Source organism: Colobus angolensis, unplaced genomic scaffold (genome assembly GCF_000951035.1).
Source record: "Colobus angolensis palliatus isolate OR3802 unplaced genomic scaffold, Cang.pa_1.0 Scaffold17, whole genome shotgun sequence".
In the NCBI taxonomy this organism is placed as follows: domain Eukaryota; kingdom Metazoa; phylum Chordata; class Mammalia; order Primates; family Cercopithecidae; genus Colobus; species Colobus angolensis.
This window is the reverse complement of record NW_012114821.1, coordinates 14,338,473-14,364,360: the sequence shown is the minus strand read 5'-3', so window position 1 is coordinate 14,364,360 and position 25,888 is coordinate 14,338,473. Positions and strand designations below refer to the sequence as shown.

The 25,888-nt window shown below is 41.1% G+C and overlaps 1 protein-coding gene and 1 long non-coding RNA gene across 3 annotated transcripts in view; one reads left to right on the top strand and one right to left on the bottom strand.

Annotated features, from left to right (window-relative positions):
• ADCY8 (adenylate cyclase 8 (brain)) overlaps positions 1-25,888 on the bottom strand; it is a 263,079-nt gene that overhangs the window by 146,584 nt on the left and 90,607 nt on the right. For both annotated transcript variants that reach the window (XM_011938168.1, XM_011938169.1), the window contains exons 3-5: positions 20,979-21,109; positions 13,529-13,640; positions 6,940-7,067 (exon numbers count right to left, since the gene is read on the bottom strand). In XM_011938168.1, the coding sequence (XP_011793558.1) occupies positions 6,940-7,067; positions 13,529-13,640; positions 20,979-21,109 (371 nt within the window). The remainder of the gene's footprint in view (positions 1-6,939; positions 7,068-13,528; positions 13,641-20,978; positions 21,110-25,888) is intronic.
• LOC105509063 lies at positions 5,300-18,843 on the top strand. Its single transcript, XR_001001374.1, has 3 exons — positions 5,300-5,429; positions 13,483-13,606; positions 18,687-18,843. It is a non-coding gene; the product is annotated as an uncharacterized LOC105509063 (long non-coding RNA).

Below are 25,888 nucleotides of genomic sequence, written 5' to 3'. Positions count from 1 at the left end.
CCCTGCGGTTTTTGATTCTAGAATTTAATGCATTTATATTACAGGTAGAGACTTACTACTGCCATCTTGTTAATTGTTTCTAGTTGTTTTGTAGATCTTTTGTTACTTTCTTCCTCTCCTTTTGTCTTCCTCTGAGGTTAAGTGATTTTCACTGTTGTTATATTTGAATTCCTTGCTTTTTTTTTTCTTTTGAGACAGACTTTCACTCTGTCACCCAGGTTGGAGTGCAGTGGCGGGATCTCGGTTCACTGCAAGCTCTGACTCCCAAGTTCATGCCGTTCTCCTGCCTCAGCCTCCTGAGTAGCTGGGACTACAGGCGCCCGCCACCATTCCTGGCTAAGGTTTTGTATTTTTAGTAGAGACGGGGTTTCCCCATGTCAGCCAGGATGGTCTCAATCTCCTGACCTCGTGATCCGCCCACCTCAGCCTCCCAAAGTGCTGGGATTACAGGCGTCAGTCACTGTGCCTGACCCCTTGCTTCTATTTTTTGTGTATTTACTATAGGTTTTTGCTTTGTGGTTACCATGAGGCTTACAAAAACATCTCTCATTTATAACAGGTTATTTTAAGCTGATGGCAACTTAATTTTGATCACACACACCCTACTGTATATTTTTAATCCACTTTGTCCAGCATTTTATATTTTTATGTCAATATTTACATTTTAACATTGTATATTTCTTAACAAATTAGCATGGCTATTATTTGTAGTAGTTTTGCTTTTTATCCTACATTACGAAGATATAAGTAATTTACATCTTTTTCCAAATTTGAAAAGTTTTCTGCTACTATTTTTTAAAACAAGTTTTCTACCCTTTTATCTTTCTGTTCTTCTTCTAAAACCCGCAGGACTTGAATATTTGCTCTTTTGGAGTTGTCCCATAAATCCTGTATTACTATAGTATTCGAGTATTCTGAATTTTACTTTGTACTTATTTTTACCAGTGAGTTCTACACTTTCAAATGTTTTTATTATACTCATTAGCATCCTTTTCTTTCAGCTAGAACTTCCTTTAACATTTCTTATAAGGCAAGTCTGGTGGATGAATTCCCTCAGCTTTTGCTTGTGTGGGAAAGTCTTTATTTCCCTTCATTTTTAAAGGACAGTTTTGCTAGGTATAGTATTTTTGGCTGGCAGGTTTTTCATTTCCCTTCAGCACTTTGAATATATCTCCCACTTTCTCCTAGCCTGTAAGGTTTCTGCTGAGGAGTCTGATGTTAACCGTATTGGGACTCCTATACATGGTATTTGCTTCTTTTTGTTGTTGTTGCTTTCAGGATCTTCTTTTTGTCTTTGATTTTAACAGTTTGATTATTATGTTTCTTTGACTATTCTTATTTGGGTTGAATCTGACTGAAGATCTTTGACCTTCATGTACCTGGATATTTACATCTTTTTCCAAGTTTGGAATGTTTCCTGCTACTATTTGTTTAAATAAACTTTCTACCCCTTTATCTTTCTGTTCTCCTTCTAAAACCCCCATGACTTGAATATTTGCTCTTCTGATGTCCCATAAATCCTGTAAGCTTTCTTTATACTCCTTTATTCTTTTTTCTTGTTTGACTGTATATTTACAAGTAACCTGTGTTGGTGTTTATAATTTCTTTCTTATGCCTGAGAAATTCTGCTGTTGGTGTTCTCTATTGCAGTTTTCATTTTGGTTATAATATTTTTTGGCTCTATGCTTCTTTTTAAAAATTATCTTCAATCTCTCCATTAAGTTTCTTGTTCTGGTCACTTATTATTTTCCTCATTTTATTATTTTTTTGCATTTTCCTTATGTTTGCTGGGATTCCTTAAAATAGTTATTTTGAAATATTTGGCAGGCAGTTCACACATCTTGATTTCTTTAGGTTCAGTCACTGGCACCTTATTTTGTCTCTTAATGATGTCATGTTTCCCTGATGATTTTTGACCCTCATCATTGTGCCTCAATCCCTGCTCAGTTGAATAAGTAAGTTCCTTATTATAGTCTTCACAGACTGAATTTTCCTGGGAAAGCACTATGGCAGGTGTGGTGCTGTAGCATTCCAGAAGCCCGGGGCAGCTGCAGCCAGAGTGACATTGCTAGAAACATGGTACCTACTACATGGGTATTACTTCTGGGTGGGCCAGAAGCCTGGGACCACTGAGGCTTGCCAATTGCTAAGGGATGTCCAGAGGCCAGGTCCACTAATGTTAACCTAATAGTGGTGTGTGCCTGAGATCGGGTTGGCCAAGCAAGCCTGTAGCCTCGAGCTGTGTGTTCCTACCTGCCATCAGGGCATGTGGAGAGGCTTAGTCTGTGGGTACCAGCCTGGTATATGGTACCATGAGGGTCTGCCTAGTGCTGGGTTTTACTGTGGCAGGCCTGGTGTTGGGGTCCAAGGAAAAGTCCTATGCCCACTTCCTTCTTTTCTCCCCAAGTGGATGGTATACTTTTCTGCACTCTGCTGCTTGGGATGGGGGAAGGATGATATGTGTAATGTAATATAAATTTGTCCTGCCTACTCCCTTTAATGTGCCTTTTCTTATTATTGTGCTACAGCTGAATATTATGACATCTCACCTGATTTCCTTAGCTCTTTTGAAGCTATTTTCACATATGAATACTTGCTCAAATTGATGTTTCTGTTAGAGAATAATCACAGGAGAGTCCTATTTCACTAACTGGCTTTACTACTCCTCACCCACTTTGAAACCTGCCAATGCTCTAACTAGCAGTAGACAACCCTGGCCTTTCCTGATATTGGCACCCTCTCCTCACATGTCTGTGGTTGTAGAGGATTTCTATCACATGTTTGGATTGATCAGTGAGCAACAGACTAGGGTCATTTTGAGTATTGGTTTGCCATTTGCACAAAAATTATATATCTCACCTAAACAAGAAAACTATTGGAGTTGTTAGATATAGTGACTAAAAATCCAAATGCCATCTTACCATCAGAACACTGGCCCCTTGTTATCTTTCTGCACTCTGGGGATTGATGGTATCCTAACTTTGAGAAAATGTCAGAACTAGAGACAAGGAGAGCTGCTGAAAGGGGAGGACAAAACTTCAAACAGGGGTCCATTTCTGACAGCATATAAAGAGGGTGAACATGAAATCTGGGGACACCAGTCAATACATGGTTTATTAACCTAACGTTATGATATATGCAGTATATTATGAACTTTTCCAGTCTTTATAGCTTCTCTCAAGTTTACAAATTGGAACAAACAACTTTGCAGCTGAATAAAAAATTCCATCTTGTGTAAACAGTAATTGGTTAAGACTATTAACTTTTTGATAAAGCTATGTAACTGGCACTTCCTTCTAAACACATTAAGGTGCAAATATTGTTCACCAGCCATTCCTCAGAGTGAAATATTTGACAGTAAGATTGGAAACTATAGAAGTCTGAGCCAATTGCAACCAAGGTTTGCCTAATTCCAGGGTTCCTATTAATTCCTTTTTAGCATGCTTTCTTGCTAACTAGAATAGTTAATACTGGACCTCATGTTACTTAGATTAGAATCAAAGAGTTGTTTGGATATTAATAGATTTTGATTCATACAGTTTGAAAAAGACTTTGAATCATTTCTCACTGTTCAATTTCAAAACTCCAGAAAGGAGATCTTAAATTCAATAAAATGATCAGGAAGAATAAGGTCCTCTCCAGAAAGAGAAATAATAATGCTCTAAGTACCTTAAAGTATTGGATTATAGATGTTCATTTATTTTCCAATGTTATCTCTGTAACGTATCTTTTACTTAAGGCTAAGACACAAACCCTTATGGCAAGTCTGTAGAAAGTTTTGCTACTTAAACTCTGATGTTTTTGTGGCTATAAATCACAGATTTTCAGAACTGGTGGAGACTTCAAAGTTGTCTGACCCAATTTTCTTATTTTGTAGGCAATAAATTTAATTGTTCCCCTAAACGACACCCATGCACAAAGACCTCCATGTGACATGTTTATCACTGTATTTCTAGGGCTTAGTCCAGTTCCTGACACATAGTGGAGCTCCATAAACCTTTGTTGATGGATTTACAGATTGACAGAATAAGGCTCACACACCTAATTAGTTGTAGAGATCTCTGATCTTCTGAGTATCAGTCTATATTAGTCTGTTCTTGCATTGCTATAAAGAACTACCTGAGACTGGGTAATTTATAAAGAAAAGAGGTTTAATTGACATGTAGTTCCACAGGCTGTACAGGAAGCATGACTGTGGAGGCCACAGGAAACTTACAATCATGGCAGAAGGTAAAGGGGAAGCAGGCACATCTTACGTAACAGAGAAGGAGGAAGAGAGCAAAGACACACTTATAAACAACCAGATCTCACGAGAACTCACTCACTATCATGACAACAGCAATGGGGAAATCCACCCCCATGATCCAATCACCTCCCATCAGGCCCCTCCTCCAATACGGAGGATTACAATTTGACATGAGATTTGGGTAGAAACACAAATCCAAACCATATTGTGATCCATTGTCCCCCTTTACACCAGCTAAAATATTATTACAATTCATCCTAGTTTTCAGGGAAAAACTCTCAAACGTTCAAATTTGCAGTTAAAAAACATCTGCAGCCTTTTCCATTAACCAACACCTGAACAAAAGGGAATTCTGTGTTGGAACCCATAGATTCTTCTCTCCATAGTTCCTAAAGTGGAGTACTTCTGTATCTCTACAGAAGACAGGGAGATAGTAGAAAGGACATCTTGGGTCTCTTTATCTACCTACCTACTTGGTATTAGGGATAGTAAAGGGTTTGGTTTCCATCATACACTTCATAGAAAAGTACCATAAATTCTCTTCCCACTTGTGCATCTCCTGATTCCATTGTTTTGGCTTTATAGGAGACTTTCAGATAAATCCCTTAAATGAGGCGTAAGGCCTCTGAAATTGCTACTCAAAATTTTTTCTTTCCATGGGGACCAATGACATAAGAAGACTGTGACAACTGGATATTTTTCTTGAGATATGATAAAGCTCTACATGTGCCTTTCCAGAGGTAGGCTGCTGTCACTATGGACACATGCCTTCTGCTGACAGAAAGGTACTAAAAAGATTTTGGAAATTCTTAGTCTCTTTGCCCTTTGCTGGAATGGTAATCCAGCAGTCTTCAAAGAGGCTTGGATGCAGGCAGAATTACTCTGGATCCACTTTGATCACCAAGCTGGCCAGGCCAGCCTAATGTAGTCTGGGGCGGTGGCCTAATGTAGGGCAGGAAAACTTGACCAGATAATGCTTAAAATTCTATTAGGGATGGCGTAAAGGGAGAAAGAAGGTCTTTAGAGTGCTTTTGTCTCCTGCTTCTCAGATTCCTTCTCTTCTGAAAGAATAAAAATATGATGATACCCAGACAAGGAAAGAATCCCAAATTTTGACCTTAAGACACCCAGAACCATGGCTTCTGGGTCCCGCCTCATAGTCCACCTCCCTGTGCCTGGTCTTGTGAGTTCCTGCTGCTCCCTTTTGCAAGACAATGTGCTATAGCAACTGCACACCCTATTCAACTGTTTGTAGTAAACAGCAAAGGCCCTTCAGTTTACAAACAGCACTCCACTTGAAGACTGTTGAGTGACCATCTTTACTACATAGCTTTCATTTAGAGACCGTACCCTTATTGTCCACTGCCTTCTTTCAACAAAACGTGGTTTTTCCTCATGGTAGCTTCCGGGAGAATATGATGTCTCCTAGTTCGTTTCCTTTGTGAAAACTGGGTTGTCTGTGGAAATATCTTTTACTGCAGGTGGGAAAACTTCATGTGAAAAGTTCAAATCTGTGAAGTTGCATTTTGAGAAACCCTCTATTATACTGATTTTTCCAAGGTATGTTCTAATTCCACCTTTAAAATCTCTCTAAAGGCAGTGGTTTTCAAGGTTGGCTGTACCTTTGTCTCATGGGAGAAGCTTACAAACAGCCCATGGTCTTCCCTAGATCAATTAAGTCTGAGTTTTTGAGGATGTTAGTCACCCAAGCACTGACGTGTGTGTGTGTGTGTGTGTGTGTGTGTATTTCTGCCTATGCATCCTCTTGTTACTGCTTTTGCTGTGGCTTTGTGGAGACATGACACTTAGAGGCTCTGCAACCAGTTTGGACCCCAGGAGGAGTGCTGACAATACTAAGATTCTGTCTGAAAGCCACACACAGCCTAATTCCAGAGTCCTCAACCCCAATAATTCCTTCCTCCTTGATCCATCATCTATTTGTCAGATATGCTGAACAAAACCAAAAGCACTTAGCACACATCCATGAAGCCAAGCCTGGTGGAAGTCTTCGTGATTTCCTATTGGCCATAGGACAATGTGCAACTCCTTAACATGACTGAGAAGGTCATATGGGCTCTGGCTGCTGCCAGCCTACAGTCCATCTGTCACCACTCTTCCCACCCCAGGCTTCACAGTAGCCATTGCAGCACATCCTGGTTTCTGTACACGTCCATCCTCTCTTGAAAACTCTCCTCTCCACCTCCAGGATCCTGTCAATGTCTACCCACCTTTCAGTCAACAGCTTAGACATTTCTATTCCAGAAAGCCTTCCCCAACATCCCACATTGTATTAACTTCCTCCTCTATTTTTCCCAAGCATTTGGATTTGATTTATCACGAAGCTTAGTGTTCTGCATTGAAATTTTCTATTCATTCATTCATCTCTCCCTCTGCGTTGTAACATCCCTGAAGGTAAGGACTATGCTCATCTTGTTCCTTGCTGCATCTCCACAAGGGCATTTGTAATGCAAACTTGTAGCACAAATAATTAAAAGTGAGGTAAACTCAGAAAACAATGACGCTAACAGGTTCATTGGTTTATACGGGAGAGCTAAGGGGCACACGGTTTTTGTGAAATAAGTCAAAGGGTTCTGCCTTTCACCATACATATGATTTACCACAAAGGGTAGATGGAGTGGCGTGTGATCATGCACATTGAAGACCCAGGTAACATGGAGGGGATCACAAATTACCTGATGGTTTTGATCATGCTGAGACCCATTTCAACACAGCAGTGGGCATGGTCCTGGCGGGGCTCAGGAAGTCCAGACACGCAGTAGTAGCAGTCCCCCAGAATTTTAATACGAAGGCAGTGATGTTCCTGGAAGGAACAGGATAAGAGGGAAGGGTCTATGTCAGCAGAAGGATCAGTTCTTCAGAAAGATTGAGAAAGTGGCAGGACTAGGTGGTCTGCAATCTGGGGTAAGGAGCACCTACCTTTGAAATACACTTCTAACTATCTTTCTAAAATATTTGAGGTGTAACCTAAATGGGGGTTTGAAGGACCCAGAGGTGGAGTGGAATCATAAAAAAATTGGATTTTGAGCTCAAAAGCTACATGGCTTGCTATCTACTAGCTCTATGGTCTGCACACCTATCACTTGGCCAGGCCTGACAGAGTGCTCATAGTATCTCCTACAAATTCAGCCCCAAGCAATGTCTCTCTTCTCAGAAGCAGCTGTGAATTAACAGCTTTCATCAGTCTTTAGCTTAATAGTAAGCACTTAAAAATGTACATCACTTAGGGATTCCTATTACTTCAACTTGATGAAGTTCCTTTCCAGCAAGGACATTGGCACTTTATGAAGAGGAACTGAGTCTTCTTATATATCCTTTTATTCATGTATTAATTTATATGCTTGTTCATTGAAAAAATTAAAAATCAACTGGATATCTATAATAAGGCAAACATTGGCCCTAACACAAAGATGACTAATAATAGCTCCTATTATGCTCTATAAATAAAACACAGTTAATCCTCACAACAACCCTCTAAGGTGGGTTGTTTTTACCTCCATTTCACAGGTGAGAAGTAGTTGTTAGTTTGGTGGATTTCCAGTCTTAAAGACACAACTCTTCCAAAATTTCAAAGAACAACAAGCATTAAGAAAATAATGCATGCTTTTATATTGGATAGGAAGCAGCTAGATGTTATAGGTTCTAGAAGAAAGAGAACTTAAGGTAGTATAGCATGGGGAGCCAAGAGCACTGGTTTAGGAGTCACGCTGCACAGGATCAAATCTCAGATACCCCCTCCGTGTTTTCTGTGAGTCTTTGGGTAAATTACCTAACCTCTGGGCTTCAGGTGCCTCATCTATAAAATGGGGATAATCATAGGGCCTGTCCCATTGTGTCACTGTGAGGGCCGAGTGAGATGATACAAGTGAAAGCTCAGTACAGGGCCTGGCAGATGGGGCGCTCAATTAATATTGCCTCTTTCTATGATGAAGACTTGGACTCCAGGCCTGGCTCCTTCACATATCTGTTTTTCATCATGGACAAGTGACGTTTCCTCTTGGTTTCCTTGGGCAGATTGTTGGCACTGAATGACCTCTGAGATGCCTTCTAGATCTGAAGTCCTAAAGGCTTATAGTTCTATGGCTGTGTAGGAAAAGCAGGGCCCCAGACCTGGAGAAGGGAAGTTATTGATAAAAAGTGCCCACTGAGAGACCAACAGTACTGTTGATGCCCTCCTGGTAGCAAGCTGTAAAGCACTGTGTTGGTTTCCCAATCTCACCAGGAGTTGGACATTATGTTTGGGTAATGGTAAATATACTATCCCAAGAAAAACAAAAATTAGACAGGGAAAAGAGAATCAGAACTGTCTCTGGTACTTCCCCGTCAGATTTCTGGAGCCTTGTCAACATTCCCAAATGGGCCCAGATGCAATCTTCAGAACTCTGACAGCATGTACAGCCATCCCAGGATTATTTTTAGGAGACCAGAGGTCCTGTCTACTGGCTGCTTCAATGCAGCTAATTTTGCAAGAGACAGGTGACAATGAGGTCTGATTGATCAAATAAAAGAAGCTTAAGGCCTTCAGTTATTTCTTCTAAGACCTTGAGAGTGTCATGATCAGAATGGAACTTAGAAAGTTTCTTGTTCATTGGTGCTAGCAATGCCCAAATTTGTGGAGTTGGTGGCACTGTTATGAAAAAAGAAACCAGAGGGTTCAGAGATGTTGTAGGGTACATTTTTTTGGCAAGAAAATATGAACAATCCATCAGCAAACACCAAAAACAGCAATCCAAATACTATCTACTATCCCCATCACTTATAAAAGCAAATATATTTTTAACACCACAACTAGTGGAAAGACATATCCTCAGAATAAAGGCAAGGTTTTCCTTTTACCTAAATAAATTTAACATTACGAAAACTCACTACATTGTTCTTATCATTCTTAAAATCTTATGCCCACAAGTTTAAAATTTCCAATTTGTGTGTACGAAGCAGAATTTGAGAACCGGTGTTCCAATATCTTATTCTGATTTTGCAGATCCGAGCACTGAGACTGGAAGGCAGGGATTGGTGACTTCATCTGCAAATGGTCTTTTGGGGCATTGGGTTGGTATGAGAGACTCATGTGAAAGAAAGCCTGGTGCCATCAAAACCAGATGCATGGATTGGCCTGTTGCCTGTTTGCTACAGGGAGGGATGAGGGAAAGGGGCATAACAAAAAATACTTTGGTTTAAGAATCTGACATCTGCATTCCAGGTAAATTTACCTGCTGTTTGACCTTGGATAAGACACTGAAGCCACTGTATGTGGGTTTCAATTCCTCATATGTGACAAGTGCCAAAATAATCTGTCTTGTCCTTAATACATAACAGAGTAAGCTTGGCCGTCACTTAACAATGACAATGACAACTGACACCCGGAAGTAGCCTTCTCAATGTTCAACATGCTGCTCCTTATCTTTTTTCGTTGAGCTTCACAATAAAACTCTGAACATGGCAGAGCAGGTAGTCACATCTGTTTTACAGATAGAAAAATCTCAGTGGAGAGAGGGAAGCTTCCTGTGCCACAGAGGAGCTAGCTAACAGTAACAACCTGGGCTGGCCGTCACCCTCACCAACTCTGAATCTGTGATCTTTCCCTGAAAACAGAGGTGAAAGCACTTTGGAAAAAATCTAAGTGGGGACAGGAGCTAATAGTCACTGAGCACGTACAATGTACCAGGCAATGTGTTAAATGCATTACACTTATCTCACTTAGTCTTCAGGACCACTTTCTGAGTTACGTGCCATTTTACAGATGGGAACAGCAGGCTTGAACAGCAGGCCACATGGCAAGTAAGAGGCAGAAGAAGAATTCAAACCCATGTTCGTCCGATTGTGGGGCTCTGTGCTCTCTCTTGTCAAAACCGCAGGAATTATGGCAAAGTCCAGAATGGTAGGTCTCCTGACAAAAGTGTATTTTAGAAGGAGATTGTGTAAAATAGTTTATTACTCTTCTGAGGCTGACATTGAATAACGATGTGATGATGTCCATGTCCAGGGTTTGTTGTTCTTCCAACAAAAGGTGGAGCTGGTAGCCTCCTTGAAACTCTTTGGATCCCAAATACATGGTTGTATATACACATATATATTATATAAAATTATTTTATATATAAAAATAAGATGTATGTAATATATATAATATATTAAAGGCCTGGATTCTTATCTGTCAAGGTCTGTCACTTTGCAGATACATTTTTCTGATCAAATACTATGAGCTGTCAGATGACTTGACAGTAATATCTGAATAACTTACTTGTACCAGAAACTACCTTGAAAAGTTCGCATAAAGGAAGCCAGACTGCTTTGGAAAAAAAGTATTCAAAAAGAAAAATAAAGTAGGGTGAGGATCTTCTTGAAAATTTTATTGAGTGGGCCTTATTGCAATGCTTTCTTCCTGTCTTGCTGACTTTGACATTATCAAAATCTTGGAAAATTCCCAAGAGTTTATGAAACTGCACATGCAGACAGTAGATAAATATTAGGAGATGAATGCACCAAATGATCAAAGATGGTTATATTGTTCACGGGGTAGAATTACAGGGATGTGTACTTTGCATTGTGTACATCTTTGATGTTTGAATTTTAATATAATGAACACGTGTAACTTTAATAAGCAGAAAAACTCAATAAAAATGAAAAAGAAAAGACTCTCAAAGCAAAAACATTAGTGCTATCAATGTACTTTTTTAAAAAGTTAGAAATCTCGGCCGGGCGCGGTGGCTCAAGCCTGTAATCCCAGCACTTTGGGAGGCCGAGACGGGTGGATCACGAGGTCAGGAGATCGAGACCATCCTGGCTATCACGGTGAAACCCCGTCTCTACTAAAAAAAAAAATACAAAAAACTAGCCGGGCGAGGTGGCGGGCGCCTGTAGTCCCAGCTACTCGGGAGGCTGAGGCAGGAGAATGGCCGAAACCCAGGAGGCGGAGCTTGCAGTGAGCTGAGATCTGGCCACTGCACTCCAGTCCGGGCGACAGAGCGAGACTCCCCAAAAAAAAAAAAAAAAAAAAAGTTAGAAATCCCAACAAATTTTATAGTATTTTATCTAATTGTAATCACATAAGTAGTACATGAATATATTGTCCTAGTAAAAATGAAACTGTAGATAAGGTTGAAGTCTCCTAGGATAGCCTCTTCTCGTCAAACACACAGCACCCTGGAAGCCTAGTCTTCTTGCCCTCTCAATGGAGGCTGCTATGCATTCACATGTGGTTTTTCCCTTGCCAGACTCTGAGCTTCTTGAGGGGAAGGACTGGTTTTGTCTTTTCAGAGTCTCGCACAGTACCTGACAAAATGCCTTTTCTCTTTCTCTGGGTCAGCAGAGTTTACTGTGACACCAGAAACAGACCTTAATCACATCTGCCAGTGGACTTTGGAAGGCCATTTTTGTTCATCTTGGCATCTTTGATAAAAAATTTCAGAACCATAATAGGAAACGGAATAGCTATGTGTAGCTGATACCAACCACCACTGATGCAACAATAAAAGGAAATAGTATACATGTTTTTCCCCAGTCCTCAGCCCTCCAGCTAAAACCAACCCTCCTATTAGGAGGATACTTCAGTTTCCACTTCCTCCTCTGCCCCTTTCAGTCTCCTAGCTAGTAGCTGTTCAGTAGCTGAAATGTATACTACGGTTGCTTGACAAGTCCCTGCCTGCCTTTCTAGCCTCATCTCCACTACTTCCTACCCTGCACTGTATCCTCCAGCAATCTCTTCTGGTTTCTTCACATATGCAGAGTAACATCTTTATGCTTGTTTTCTCCTCTGCATAAAATATCCTGCTCTGATTTCTTTGCCTTGCTAATTAGTGTACAAATTTTGTATAATAAAATCACCTTTTTGACAAATTCAAACTCATGTCTGTCTGACTGTGGGGCTCCATGCCCTCTCTCTACAATACTATAAAGAGTGATGGAAACAACCACCATCATAAAAATATAAAGCAGCTACGTAATCCCCCAAATCACCCCACCCCATGCTCCATTGCTATCCATATGCTTACTCCATTCCCAGCCCTCCTTGCAGCTACTTATCTGTTTTCTGCCTCTGTAATTGTACCTTTTATAGGATGTCTTGTAAATGGAGTCATAAAATACCTAGACTTTTGTATCTGGCTTCTTTCACTTGGCATACTGCACTTGAGATTCACTGATGTTGCACATAAGAGTGGATAATTCTATTTTCATTGCTGGACAGTATTCTATTGTATTATTTACATCATTTTTAAGACTCAGCTTAAGAGTCACTTTCTTCAAGAAGTCTTCTCTCATCTAAAGGTCATGTGTTGCCTCTGTGTTTCCATGGCCCCCAGACTGACCCTCCTCATAAGACATGGCACATTTTATATTCCTTACCTATTTATAAATCCCTAACTAGACTCAATTCTAGGAAGGGAGGAGGTGTGTTTTCATGATTCTCATATTCCTAACACATAGCAGCATGTATAATACCTAGTAGGTGCTTAAATGCAAGTATGAATGTATCTCCCATAGAGTGAGGCAGTCTTAAAAGAGGACATTTTGACGTTCTAAAAATGAACTCCCACTTGATGTGGTGTTATTTAATTCTCATTACAGCTCCCTGAAGTTGGCACTAACATACACACTTTACCAAACAGGAAATTAAGATGTCTATTTGAACCCAAAGCCCACTCTAAAGTACAGTGTGACAATGATATTACTTTGTAACTCAAGTGGCTTTAGGACTATGAATCTGTGTTTTGATAGCAAATGTCTATCTCCTTTAATCTGTTTTCTAGCTTAGCTCTGATCAAGCCTACTGGAAAATGAAGACACTGTCTTGCTGGCTAAAAACAAAGCTCTTAAGTTAGGTTGATCAAAATGGTGGTGGGATGGCCCAGCAGATTACTGGTTTTTGAGAATGTGCTAATTCATCCCAGATGGCCAGGGTTGGCTGGGAAACTGCAGGCCGTCATTGCTGCATGCATGAGCACTGAAGCTGCAGCTGGATGGCACCTGGCCACGTGCAAGGGGAAGCAATGATAGGGGTGTGGAAAGCAGATAAAAGGGACTTGGGTTTGATTGTCACTCAACCAGCTGTCTCTCAATTGAGAAAATTAATCTGACAAACCTTCCGCCTGAGACCTGTAAATAGTTAACATCAATCCCCAGAAAGTGAGAGGGTCAGGGTCCATGCCTAGGGACAGGATGCAGAATGGTAATGACTTTGGGGAAGAAGGCTGAATCCTTCTCTTTCCTTATTCCATATGCAGTCCCTCACTCCTGCAAAAGACTAGGAGGGAATTAAATTCAACTCACATGGGCCAGTCGATCAAATCTGGCAAAGAGCTCGTTGAGCATCCTGACCAGCTCCTGAGCAGACAAGGTCGTGGAGAGGTTGGTAAATCCTTTAACATCTGCAAAAAGAATACTAAACACAGGGAAGAGGGTGGGGGTGGGGGGAGAAAACATATTAATATTTTAATCCACCTTGGGATACACATCAACATCCTCCCAATAGATAAACTGTCTTTATGGTCTGAGATTTTAGCTCTCGCTGCCATGAGAGTCAGGAGGAATGTCTCAGTATTTAATAAATATCTCAGCAGAGAGTCCACCCAGGAGCTCAGGAAGGACAAGGGGACAACAGGAAGCCCTTTTGTCCTGTGCAGTGCTGTGTAGAGTGAGCAATGCAAACAACCCAAAAGAGAATTTGTCACCATGAAGAGATCAATTTCTTGTGAAAAGCAAGATGAAACTTTATGAATTATCTCTATATTTTCGCAATGAACAGCAATGCACATGCAATGAACACAGAGTAAAACAGTCACAAGGGGCAGCGGCAGAACCCAAAACCTTATCATCTTGAACCCAGTGACAGGTACTCTACCCCAAATGGCAGGTAAATAGGCATTTCTCAAAAATTGTGACAATAGATGGCAAATCTGGGAGACCTCAGGCAGAATAATTAATTTCCTAAAACTCTCACATTACTAAATATTTCAGTTAGGTGAGGTCTTGTTCTATGCATATGGTCTGGTACAAGGGACAGAGCAGCTTCCAAAAGCCTTCTAAAAGCCAGGTACTCTCTTAGTTAAACCGTACAGTTACTCTGTGGGGCAAACACAGTTCCCTCCATTCAGTCCATGAGGAAACTGAGGCTCAAAGAGACAAGGAGAATTGCCCAACATCTCACTAGCGGCACATGGCAGAGCTGGGATTGTCCATTTGGCTGAATTGCACTGAGGCACATTGCTCCAATCATCTTACCATGCCATCTCAGGGACCTCTGAAAGGAAAGATGGGACACCAAACAGGATACCATATTTGATCATTTCTCATTTTTCATCCTCTCTGAAAGTGAGGTGTGTCTTACAATTGATCACCTTAGCAGCATGTCAAGCTTTTTACATCTTTTCTTAGTGTTGCCTAAAATAATGACAAGTCTTACAATCAGCCTATGAGCGTAATTTACTTTTAATGAAATAGGTAATTGGGCTAGAAGACATTGTGGAATGTGTTGACTTACATCAGTCACCACATGTATTCAATCATTCTTAAAATTCATCTCTGTTACAAACCTTTTTAAGAATTTGACAGAGACTATGGATTATCTCTCCCCAAAATGCACAAGCATTCAAAATTTTTTTGAAAGAGATTTATACCTTCCGCAAAGTCCATTCATGAAATCATTAGGAATCCTTAGATCTATTGCTTTAGTTAATTATTGAATGGCTCATTCTTTCAGCAAATATTTATATATTTACTATGTGATCAGCTAGGCACTGGGCTAGAAAGTTAGATTAAATGATATATAAGACCTAGTGCCTGTCCTCAGGATGCTGAGTCTGAGGAATGGAGCTGGAAAGACAAAGAGAAAAATGGAAACAGTGCAGGGTGATGATCGCTGTGATTGAAGGACATACTGGGGGGTGACCAGCCACAAAGGGATCAGGAGTCTCCCAGTAGAGCAAAGTCTCAGCTGGTTCTTGAAGAATGTGATGAGCAAAGTGACTGGGAGGATGGATGCTCTGAGCAGAAAGAACAGTACATTCTAGGATCTGGTGGAAGAATGAGTATATATATATCAAGGTTCTGCAGTAATTCAAGGGCAGCCAGTCAGAAGGCCTCACTGAGCAAGAAGGCTAGAAAGAAGAGAGAGATGAGGTCAGAAATATGGGTCAGGCAATGATGGAGAAGGGGCTGGTAAACCAGGATGAAGAATGTAGACTTTGTCCTGAAAGTGATGGAAAGCTAGTGAATGGGATTTAAACATGGACATGATGCCAATAGATTTTCAGTTTACAAAGCTACCTTTGGCAGAGTGACTATACTACCATTGTCTTCTACAGTTCTGTGGTGGCATAGCATATGGTCATATGCACAGAATTTGAGTCTAGATAGATCTGGGTTCAAATCTTAGCTCACCACTTATGAATTTTATGACCTTGGGCAACTTCCTGAACTTCTGTAAGCCCTAGCTCTGTAAACCGGAGATAACTGTCATACTTGCCTCATTAGTGGGTAGCGTTTAGCACATCATCTGGCAATTGCCAGCATAGTAAATGCTCCTTAAATGTGTTAGCTTTTGTTATCATCATTTTACAAAATTATACTATAATTGCATGTTATATTTGAGAGAGAAAGAGAAGAGAGAGGTAACAGAGGTAGAAAATAATATGGCCCTTCATTGGATTATGTATCACTTGTAGCTAAAAGCATTCCTAGCTGTTGATGAAGCCTGAACTTCCAGAAGGCAGCAACACTTACAGAGTATTGACTGTGGACTTGGTATTGCTCTGGCTGCCCTACATGTATTCACTTATTTATTCCATGTAACTTATGAAGGAGAACCTATCATGATCTTCTCCATTTATGGAACTGAGGCCTAAGTATCTTGCCTATAATCATGAAGAACTAGAATTTGAACTAGGAAGCCTGGCTCTGGCATCCATACTCTTTATTGCTCAACTATGTTACTTTTGAAGCAAGAAAAGTCATTGCTATGACAGGTGGGAAGTGGACAGGCTCTTAGATTACTTGCTTTAGCACATTCCCTTTATGAATCCATAAGTCCCAAAGTACTAGTATCCGTCTGTCTATGGCAAGAATGGTTTACCAATTTATTTATTCATTCAACAGTTTATTAATTAAATGACTACTATACACCAGGCAATGGAGATAAAGTAGTGAGCAGATGATAGCATCATCCCAGCCTTTATAAAGCTCACAGCCTACTGAAAAAACAAATGGATTCCCTGAGAGCTAAGATCATAAAAGTTTCAGAGGTCTTCAGTGTTCCAATATCATCAAACTACTCTGTAGGATGCATAAGAAGACAACTTGCAAATCATTGCATAATTCTCAATAAATGAAGGGTATATAACTTCTTTGGGAAGCTTTTACGAATCTGGAAGTGCTTAACTGCCAAGTGGATGGATCTAGAAGGTCATAAAAGTTCTCTAGGTCCATTAAATTGCATTTTGCTTGTTTGCCAAACTCTAGTCTACAGGACAGATGTAGTGATCACACATGTTGACAGGGCTGGCTGGAAATGAACAGCCAGTCAAGAACGCGAACAGACTGAGCAAGAGTCTAAAAATGAGGATTTTTCTGATCCTTGACAATGGTTCACTAAAATGTCCACCATGGCATAGGGAGAGATAAAGACAAAGGTGTCTCCCAGACAGACCCACAAAATATGTGTCAGCAAATGTGCAAATGTACATGAAATGGAGTTGGCAGGGCCGATAGGAAATAGGAAAAAGAACCATGACAGAGAAGGATGACTGCCCACCAAATCCATGCCTTTGTTTGCATAGTCAATCCACCTGTCACTAGGAAAGGCCACTGAGCCAGAGGCACTGTTCCCAGCCCACTTTGTTTCCAGGTGGGCACCTGGAATTGATTCTCCCTAATGGAATCTGAGCAGAAATGACATATGTCATTTTCTGGTTGAGGTGGTAAAAAAAAAACAAAACAAAGTGGGTGTGAGTGCTATGTGCCTCCCCTTCCAACAACCAAATGCTGGGAACTTTGAGGCCCAAGGGATGGTAGTTACAAAACAAAGGAGCCTTTGTCCCTGAATCACCCACTGACCAGTAATATCAGCAGTGAACACTTGTGTGAATAAATTTGATTGCATTAAAAATCACTGAAATTGGAAGGGTATTTGAAAGAGCAGATAGCGTTACCCTAATGAATACAAGAAGTGTCTTAAGTATCTGGGGGAAAAACAGGAAAGATAAATAGAATTGGGTAGGTGGGATAGAGAGCCTGAATGGCTTCCAGTAAAAAGCTGGTGGCCAGGTGGATCCTCAGGTGAACCTGGAGAAGTCTCAGAGGTTGATAGCTGAAATCAACTTGAGCGTTCAAAAGAGCCCAGCTTTTGGGTTGGGAAACGGAGACCCACCGAGGTGAGGTGATGCAGTCGAAGTCTCGCCAAGGGTGTGGCTACCTCAGCCCACGTGGGCACAGGAATGCCCCCAAACATGGCGCCTTTAACCATACCCTTTCCTGATGAAGGTAAATAGTGGTATGAAATATAAGTCAAGACTTAGAAGTGTACAGCACTTTTTAAGTAAAGAGTCTTCGAAATTAAAAAAAAAAAAAAAAAAAACCAAAAAAACAAAAAAGGGCAAGGGAGAAGAAAGAATGCAGCAGGCAGTTTACCATGAAGAGGGTGACAGGTTTGGAAATGATTTCAAAAAGGCTCCCAACACCGCAGCGCGGTTGCTCTGGGGGTTGGGGAAGGGGGTGCAGTAGCCAGTGGGCTTTGTTCTCCGACTTGGGCTAGGGACCGTCCTCCTCTGCTTTCAAGGCTCCGGTCTTATTTTAGCACCCTGCAGCCTCGCAGTGGGCAGGAGACGCCCCGCCGCCCCGAGCTGAGTTCATCTTCCCGAAACCCCCGGGAACCGCGGGCATCTCGCCATGCTGCTCTGAGAATAGCCCGGGAGCAGCCGGGCCGGCGGCTGGTTTCTGCTTCAATTCTCCTCCCCCTAGTAACGGCTCTGAAAATGCGGAGACACGGAGGGCAGAAAACGAAATTTTAATGTACTGTGGCATGAACTTCTGGAAAAGGGTCTCCAGCACAAGAACTCAGTTCGATGACTTAGAATAAATGGGCGTAGTTGGAGGGGTGGGGGCAGAAGAAGCTAGCTGCTCAGGAGTAATGGGAGCACTGAAAAAGGATTCCTGCAAAAAGCAAACCGCCGAACATGTTTATTGCACTTAAGGCACCTAAGTATGTCGGTGTGGGCGCGAGGGCTTGTTGAATTCTCCCTATTTTTCTTTTAAAAGGTATTTTTCACTCCTTTCTCCATGGTGACAGGTACTTTCATCAGATGCCACATATTTTATTTATATATTTATATGATTTGTATATATTTATAGATGAATATGTAATTAAATATTTATTTATTTCCCCCCAAATATTCATGCAATTTCTGCTTTCTCTGGATTTGCATTTATGGTCAAGCCATTTTGCCACCAGGGAAGGAACATAGAACACCAACTATGATTCTCTGCATGGACCATGGCTCTGCCTTCACTTCTGCTGACCCTTTTGCTCAGAATTCATGTATTTGTGTTTTTCACTTGGCTGACTTCGTCTCAAATAAAGCCAAGAAGAATCATCATCTCTGCCAGGAAGGTTTCTCTACCTATTTCCCTCTCCCCACCCTCCACCTCCTTGCCCCAGGTTTTCCTCCTTTTATGATCTCTTGGCATTTGTTGCCTGCTTAATAATCAAACCCCATACTCTATTATGATTAATAGGTGCCTATTGTCTTAGAATTAGTATTGAAGAGTTATTATCATGTGTGGGACCAATTCCTAGATCTGGGGCACATCTCTTACTGGAATTGCTGTTTGACAAAGGACTGTTTTGCAAACTCAAGCATCTAAATCAGTGTAGCTCAAATCTTGGACAAGACCCTGGGAATGACCTATCCTGCTATGCCTGCTGAAGGGTTGTGTTAGAATCATGATCTCTACTGAATTTTAAAATGTGTGTTCCTGCATGCCAGGAAGAGAACACCTACCGATGCTGGTAAGTGCAAAGTTGTCCTCTGTCCTACTGACATTAGGAAGAAAGGAACTATGAGAATAGGTTTGTCATTTTTGAAGTTGCTTAATGTAAGGACTCTGACTCTATGTTTGGGAAATTTTTACCTTATGATATTTGGTGGGTGGGAAATACAGTTCCACTGTATAAGCTGAAAATGCCAGAGACTTGCTTTCCAGGCACTTGAAGAAAATGACTGGGCTCAGCCAATCAGACCCGTCTGCTTCAGGCTTTAACTTGAGATGCAAAGAAGCAGCAGGAGCAGGAAGTCAGGGCAGAGCAAAGACAGCAATATCAGTTTCTGGGGCTGCAGGAGGAACTGCAGTGGTGGCATGCCGTGTCAGGGGACAGGGTTGATTACACAAGCAATGGACTGGTCAGAGACAGTTGGCAGTAGCCACTGCCAACTGGCCTAGTGCTCTGGCTTGATTTTGCCTATGCCTTTCACTCTGTGGCCTTACTTCATTCTGGCCCATTTCCCCCATGCACTTCTCCATTCTTCCCTAATTATTCTGTAATCCACGACATAACCTTTCAATACATTTCCTTTTTTTTTTTTTTGAAATGAAGTCTTGCTCTGTTGCCAGGCTGGAGTTCAGTGGCACAATCTCAGTTCGCTGCAACCTCTGCCTCCCGGGTTCAAGCGATTCTCCTGCCTCAGCCTCCTGAGTAGCTGGGACTATAGGCATGCACCACCACACTCAGCTAATTTTTGTATTTTTAGTAGAGATGGGGGTTTCACCATGTTGGCCAGGATGGTCTCAATCTCTTGACCTCGTGATCTGCTCACCTTGGCCTCCCAAAGTGCTGGGATTACAGGCATGAGCCACCACGCCCAGCCAATACATTTCTTTTAAATCAGTCATGGTTGGATTCTTTTGACTGCAACTAGGAAACATGTCTGAAATGAACTACAATATACTGAATGCTCTACTACTTGCTTAACTCTGCCTGTTCTATATTTTGTGTTAATCTTCACTTACATGATTCACATACAACTCTGCAAAGTGGCTAAGAAGATGCTCATTTTACAGAGAAGAATTTTGAGATTCCAGTAAATAAATTTCCCAAGATCACAAATAAGGAATAGGCAGAATTGGAATTTTAAAGCTGGTCTGCCTCACCATGGAGTTCACCCTTTGATTTTCATTACATGCCATGGTGTCCAGTGTTGTGCCGGTCACGTAGAGGGCACTGATGCATGGATGGGGCAGTGAGTGGGAAGATACATGGATGGATGGATGGGTGGATGGATAGATGGATGGTTGACTAAAATTATGTTTGCAAAGGAAAATAAACTGTCATCCTTTGGTATTGTTTTAAACACACTTATGAGAAATACAAGGAGGAGATGTATGTGATCACAACTGAAACTCCCAGATTACATTCTGGGATTATTTTTCTTATCATAGTTTAAAAGGTATTTGCCTTTCCCACTCAAAATGTAAAGACAGACATGCCTACTATAGGAGAGCTAGACAGTAGGTCAACCAGCGAATATAATTTTATTCTGTGACATTCTTCTCCAGCCTTAATTTGGAAATATAGAACTCTCTGATGAATAATCACTAGGTAATGAATTAATCAACCAAATGAGGAAAGGTGCTGACATTCAGGCAGACAGAAGTCACAGAAGTGCGATGAGAGCACCCAGACACACATGGATCATGCTGAGAGCTGGGGCAAAGGTGTTGCATTTCTCACCTGACATTCTCATAGCGATGGATGTAGATCCGATGGAACTGGTGCTGCAGGTGCTCATCTTCCACATTGGTCATGTCATTGATCATTTCCAGGACAACAAACCGGGGGAGCACAGAAAGCACGAGCCGCTCCTGGAACAAATGAAGAGGGACAGTCCTGTTAGGCTGACCAGAAAGTCTCAGATGGGAGGGTGGAGGGTGGAGAAGTCATGGGACTTTTGGATGAACTTCCTTTGGAATTGATAATTTCATACCATTCTATGAATATGACAAATATTTACTGAGTACTTATTACTTGCCAGGCACTCTGCTGGATGTTGGATATATAGTGGTGAGCCAAATGGATGTGATTCTGACTATGGTGGAGCTTGCATTCTAATAAGGAAGATACATTAAGTATTACATACCCAAAGATACCTACACATATTCACAAAATGTGATGAGTGCCATGCAAAAACAGGTCATGATGAGAGAGTACAATGGTTGATGACAGTGATTCATATCAGGGATTAAGAATGGCCTTACCAAGGAATTGATATTTAAAATTGAGGCCTGAAAATTTGGAAGGAGTCAGTCCTGTATAGTGCAAGGAGAAATCCAGGAATTAAAAATAATAATGACAAATATTCTGAGGCAGAAAAGAGCAGTGGTGTGGCTGGAGGGTGGTGATAGCAATGAGGTTGGAGGTGTAGCTAGATCTTGCAGGTGAGCATACCATGTTTGTGTTTAATTCCAACTACAACTGAAAGCCACTAAATGGTACTAAGTAGCAGAGTGACATAAGTGGATTCATGTTTTAAAAGATCACTTTGACTGGGATTTGGAGAATGTGTTCTGGGGAGGAGCCAAGGTTGGAGACAGAAGGACCAGGTGGGGAAGCTCCTGGAATGTCCAGATGAGGTAAGATTCATAGAATTGGCAACCTAGATGGCAGGAAAGAAAGAGGGTGTGCCCATCATGGCAGCTAGTTTTGAATTTGGTTGCCTGGGAGAGTGAGCCACACGTATAGAAGCAAGGAACATACAAAAGAAACCAGGCTTACAAGGTGCTAGCTGTTTATCAAAGATGAGAGGAAGTGAGACGCACGCAGCCAGAAAGTGGGTTCCTAACACCAGACAATAATATACTTTCTATTGTGATCACCACTATACATAAAAGCAAAGGAATGGGTTAACTAGCAACATGAATTGAATTCTAAAAAGTCCTTGTGTTGTGGAAACTAGGCAAGAGGCTGGCTTCTGACACATGGTTTACTTGGTTACATGGTTTACTGTGATAGATGAAGTTTAATACTTTTAGTTGAATAACAGAAAATAGGGTAATTATCATTGATATGATCAGAATAGATCATGTGGAAGTATCTAGTTGAGGTATATCACTGTAGAGAGTTAAAATTTCTCTCAGTCTATGGTTTACTATAGTGTCAAACTGAGTTTAAGACAAGCACATTCTAATCACCACAGTTCCTCATATCTTTGTAGTTATTTATGGGTATTAAGCATTGTTACCATTCATTCTTTCATGTGTTTCTCTTGAAACCCTGACAATCAGCTTGCAGAAATAATCATTTTCATATAATGGACAGACTGAGTCCAGGAGAGATTAAGTTACTTGCACAACCCAAACAGTTAATCTCCTTGTAGTTATTTATAGGTATTAAGCATTGTCACCATTCATTCTTTCATGTGTTTCTCTTGAAACCCTGACAATCAACTTGCAGAAATAATCATTTTCATATAATGGACAGACTGAGTCCAGGAGAGATTAAGTTACCTGCACAACCCGAACAGTTAATCAAGCGGCAGTTGCAGGATGCGGTCCTTTCCCTTGTTATTCCTTGCTGGGATTCTTGGTGAGATGGGAAAAGTCTTGGATTGAGTCTGATGGAGAAGTTTAGATTCTGACTCTATCATTGGATATTCATGTGGCATTAGGCAAACTACCTCATCTTTCTGTGCCTTAGTTCCCTAATTTGGCAAATATTAATAGCACTAATATCATCTAGTTCAACGGGTTGCTGTGAGAATTCAATGCAATAAAGTATGTGAGGGGCCTGGCATCAAATCCTTCTCCCTCCTCTCACCTCTACTTAACCCTGCCTCTCATGCAAAAGGCTTTATTAATGAAGTGCCCATTGAATGACATATGATGAAGCTCTTTCTTCTCTTGAGTGCTATCCCATCACAGGACTAAGAGGCATGTTTTCTGCAAATGCCCCAACATCATGTCCATTTTGTGTTCGTTTGTGCCATTTGTCAACTTCCCAGGTACTTGTGGCCCTGTTCTCTCAATTGCTGCTGGGTGGGAGTAGGCGCTAATCACAGCTTTGAGGGGCACTAGTGCTCTGTCAATGGCTGGGGATGTTTAATTAAGATGCCACTGCATCTGCACTTGTAAGGGAGGCAATAGAGCTGTAATACACAATCGACACACACTCCGGGACCCCACGGTCATTTGTAAAAGTGTTTGATTGCAAATCATCCTTACACTAGTGCTGTATTACAGTGATGTTTTAATAACCAGAATGAGAAAAATGGAAGAACGTATGTTAGGAAGAGAATGGCACAGGAGATAAAAAGGTGGTGATGCAGCAAATAAAATGATCCAAGTGTAGGGAAGACATGGGAACTGAAGAGAGACACAAGAAAGGTATTCATTCACAGGACCTAGTTAAGAAGATGTTCCTCCCTGAAATGCAAGTCCATGGACATATTTATGAGGCTATCCCATGGATTCTGTGCTCTGACAATTCCTCAGAATGTTTTGAAGGGTCATAAAAGCGCAGTTGCCCTGACCTTGCCCAGACCTACTGAATTGGACTCTGAAAAAAATGGTCAAGCAGGTCGGGTTTTTAAAAACTCCTTAGGTTTTTGGGATACTCAGGTAGGATTGAGAAATGCTGGCTTATCCTGTGGCAAGCACCACTAAGCACATTATTATACTCAACCTTTACTATAGTTCCACAAAACAGGTTATTTCCCAAATAAAACAAAAACATGGTTGTAGTAAACTGATTACCTAGTAACAAGAGGACCTAGATCATAAATAGCAAAGAATTGAAACCAAATTCTCCTGACTCCCGAAATATCTCTAACGACTGCACTTCCTACATAATGTATTCTAATCACCTCTTATCTGATCCACATGGCTCTTCAGAAAATTACAAATTAAGGCAGCACGTGGGCTATTCCTATGATTGGAGCTAACGGCATGCAACAAAGCCTCAGAGGAGGAAAGAACCATTGTTCATTAAGGAAGATGAGGGAGGAGTTTCTAAGGAAGGTTCCTGAAAAATGGGTGAGGGTTCAAACATTATATTTTTTATTCATTTAACAAATATTTATTGAGAACAGACTACATGTCAGTTCATTTCTAGATATGGGAGATATATAGATACAAGAGAGTAAGACAGCCAAGATCCTAGAGGGAGATTTTACAGGTAGAGACTGACAGGCTCCCAGAATGGCGTGGAAACATACGCAGTCTTACTTCAGAGCTACCATCTAGTTGGCTCTGAAGCAACTACTGTGGGCCAGGGACTGAGTTAAGAGATTCATACATAATTTCATGTGACATTCAACATAACTCCATGGCAGAAATAACTCATCGTAGATTAACAAATGAGTAAACGAAGGCTCGGAGAAGTAGTTTCTCAAGGTTATACAGCAAAGAAGGGCCAGTATCTAGTCTATCAGACCCCAGAGCCAGTTGGAAGCTTTCCCTTCACCTTATCAGAGAAAGCCGTTCCTAAAAAAAAATCCCTCCAAGCCCCATTTTCAGAAATTGAAAATGTAGTTACCACTGAAATTAGAGGTGCACAATTACGTCTACCGTTAAACAAAACATACACGTGATACTCAATGATTACTTAATTGAATCCTTAAACTAAAAATAAAACAAAAATAAAACAGAATAGTACAGTTAAAAGAAATCAATGAAAATATGTCAAATGGTGCCAAAAACTGTTGCTACCATACATTATGCAAACTAAAATCATTTTTTAAATGAAAAATTAAGAAACTTTACAATTGCAATCTAAGAAGACTCATAGTGGGTTTCCTTTTGTGGAACTCAGCTGCTTTTCAGACATGTGGACGCTGCATCAGATTTTCTGATGCGAAGAAATGCCTAGGGAAGTAGTTATTAAATGCAATTCATCTGAAGTTAAATGTGTGGAGCCAGGCTGAGTGTGGTTGCTAAGGCCTGTAATCCCAGCACTTTGGGTGGCTGAGCTGGGAAGAACGCTTGAGCACAGGAGTTTGAGACTAGCCTGGGCAACATGTCAAGACCTCATCTCTACAAAAAATTTAAAAATTAGCCAGGCATGGTGGCATGTGCCTATAGTCCCAGATACTTGGGAGGCTGAGGTAGGAGGATCGTTTGAGCCAGGGAGGTCGAGACTGCAATGAGCTGTGTTTGTGCCACTGCACTCCAGCCTGGGCAACAGAGAAAGACCTTACCTCAAAAAAAAAAAAAAAAGAAAAGAAATCTGTGGAACTAGATTCGTATTTTTGAATGGAAAAGTGCAGCTCTGCTTGGCTAACCCTTGTTTTCCTCTCCCACCCCCAACACATTTTAGGATCCTGTAATGAGGGATAGACTTGTCTATCCACACATCCTCTACTCTGAGCAGGAGATCGTGGGCTATTTATTGTGTTAAACTGAGCACAGGTTACTACAACGTGTGCTACTATTCTTCTGTCCTTAAATATCCTTTCTCCATTGTCATTTCCTGTGGTTTGCACATGGACTCCTACTCACCTTCAAATTTTAGGGTAAATCTCATTTCTGTGGTGAAGGGGATTAGTCACTATCTCCAATAGCATGTTCCTTTGCTCAGATCTTTCTCACAGCATTTATTACGCCACATGGCACCTGTCTGCTTATATACCAGTTGGTCAACTCGGAGCT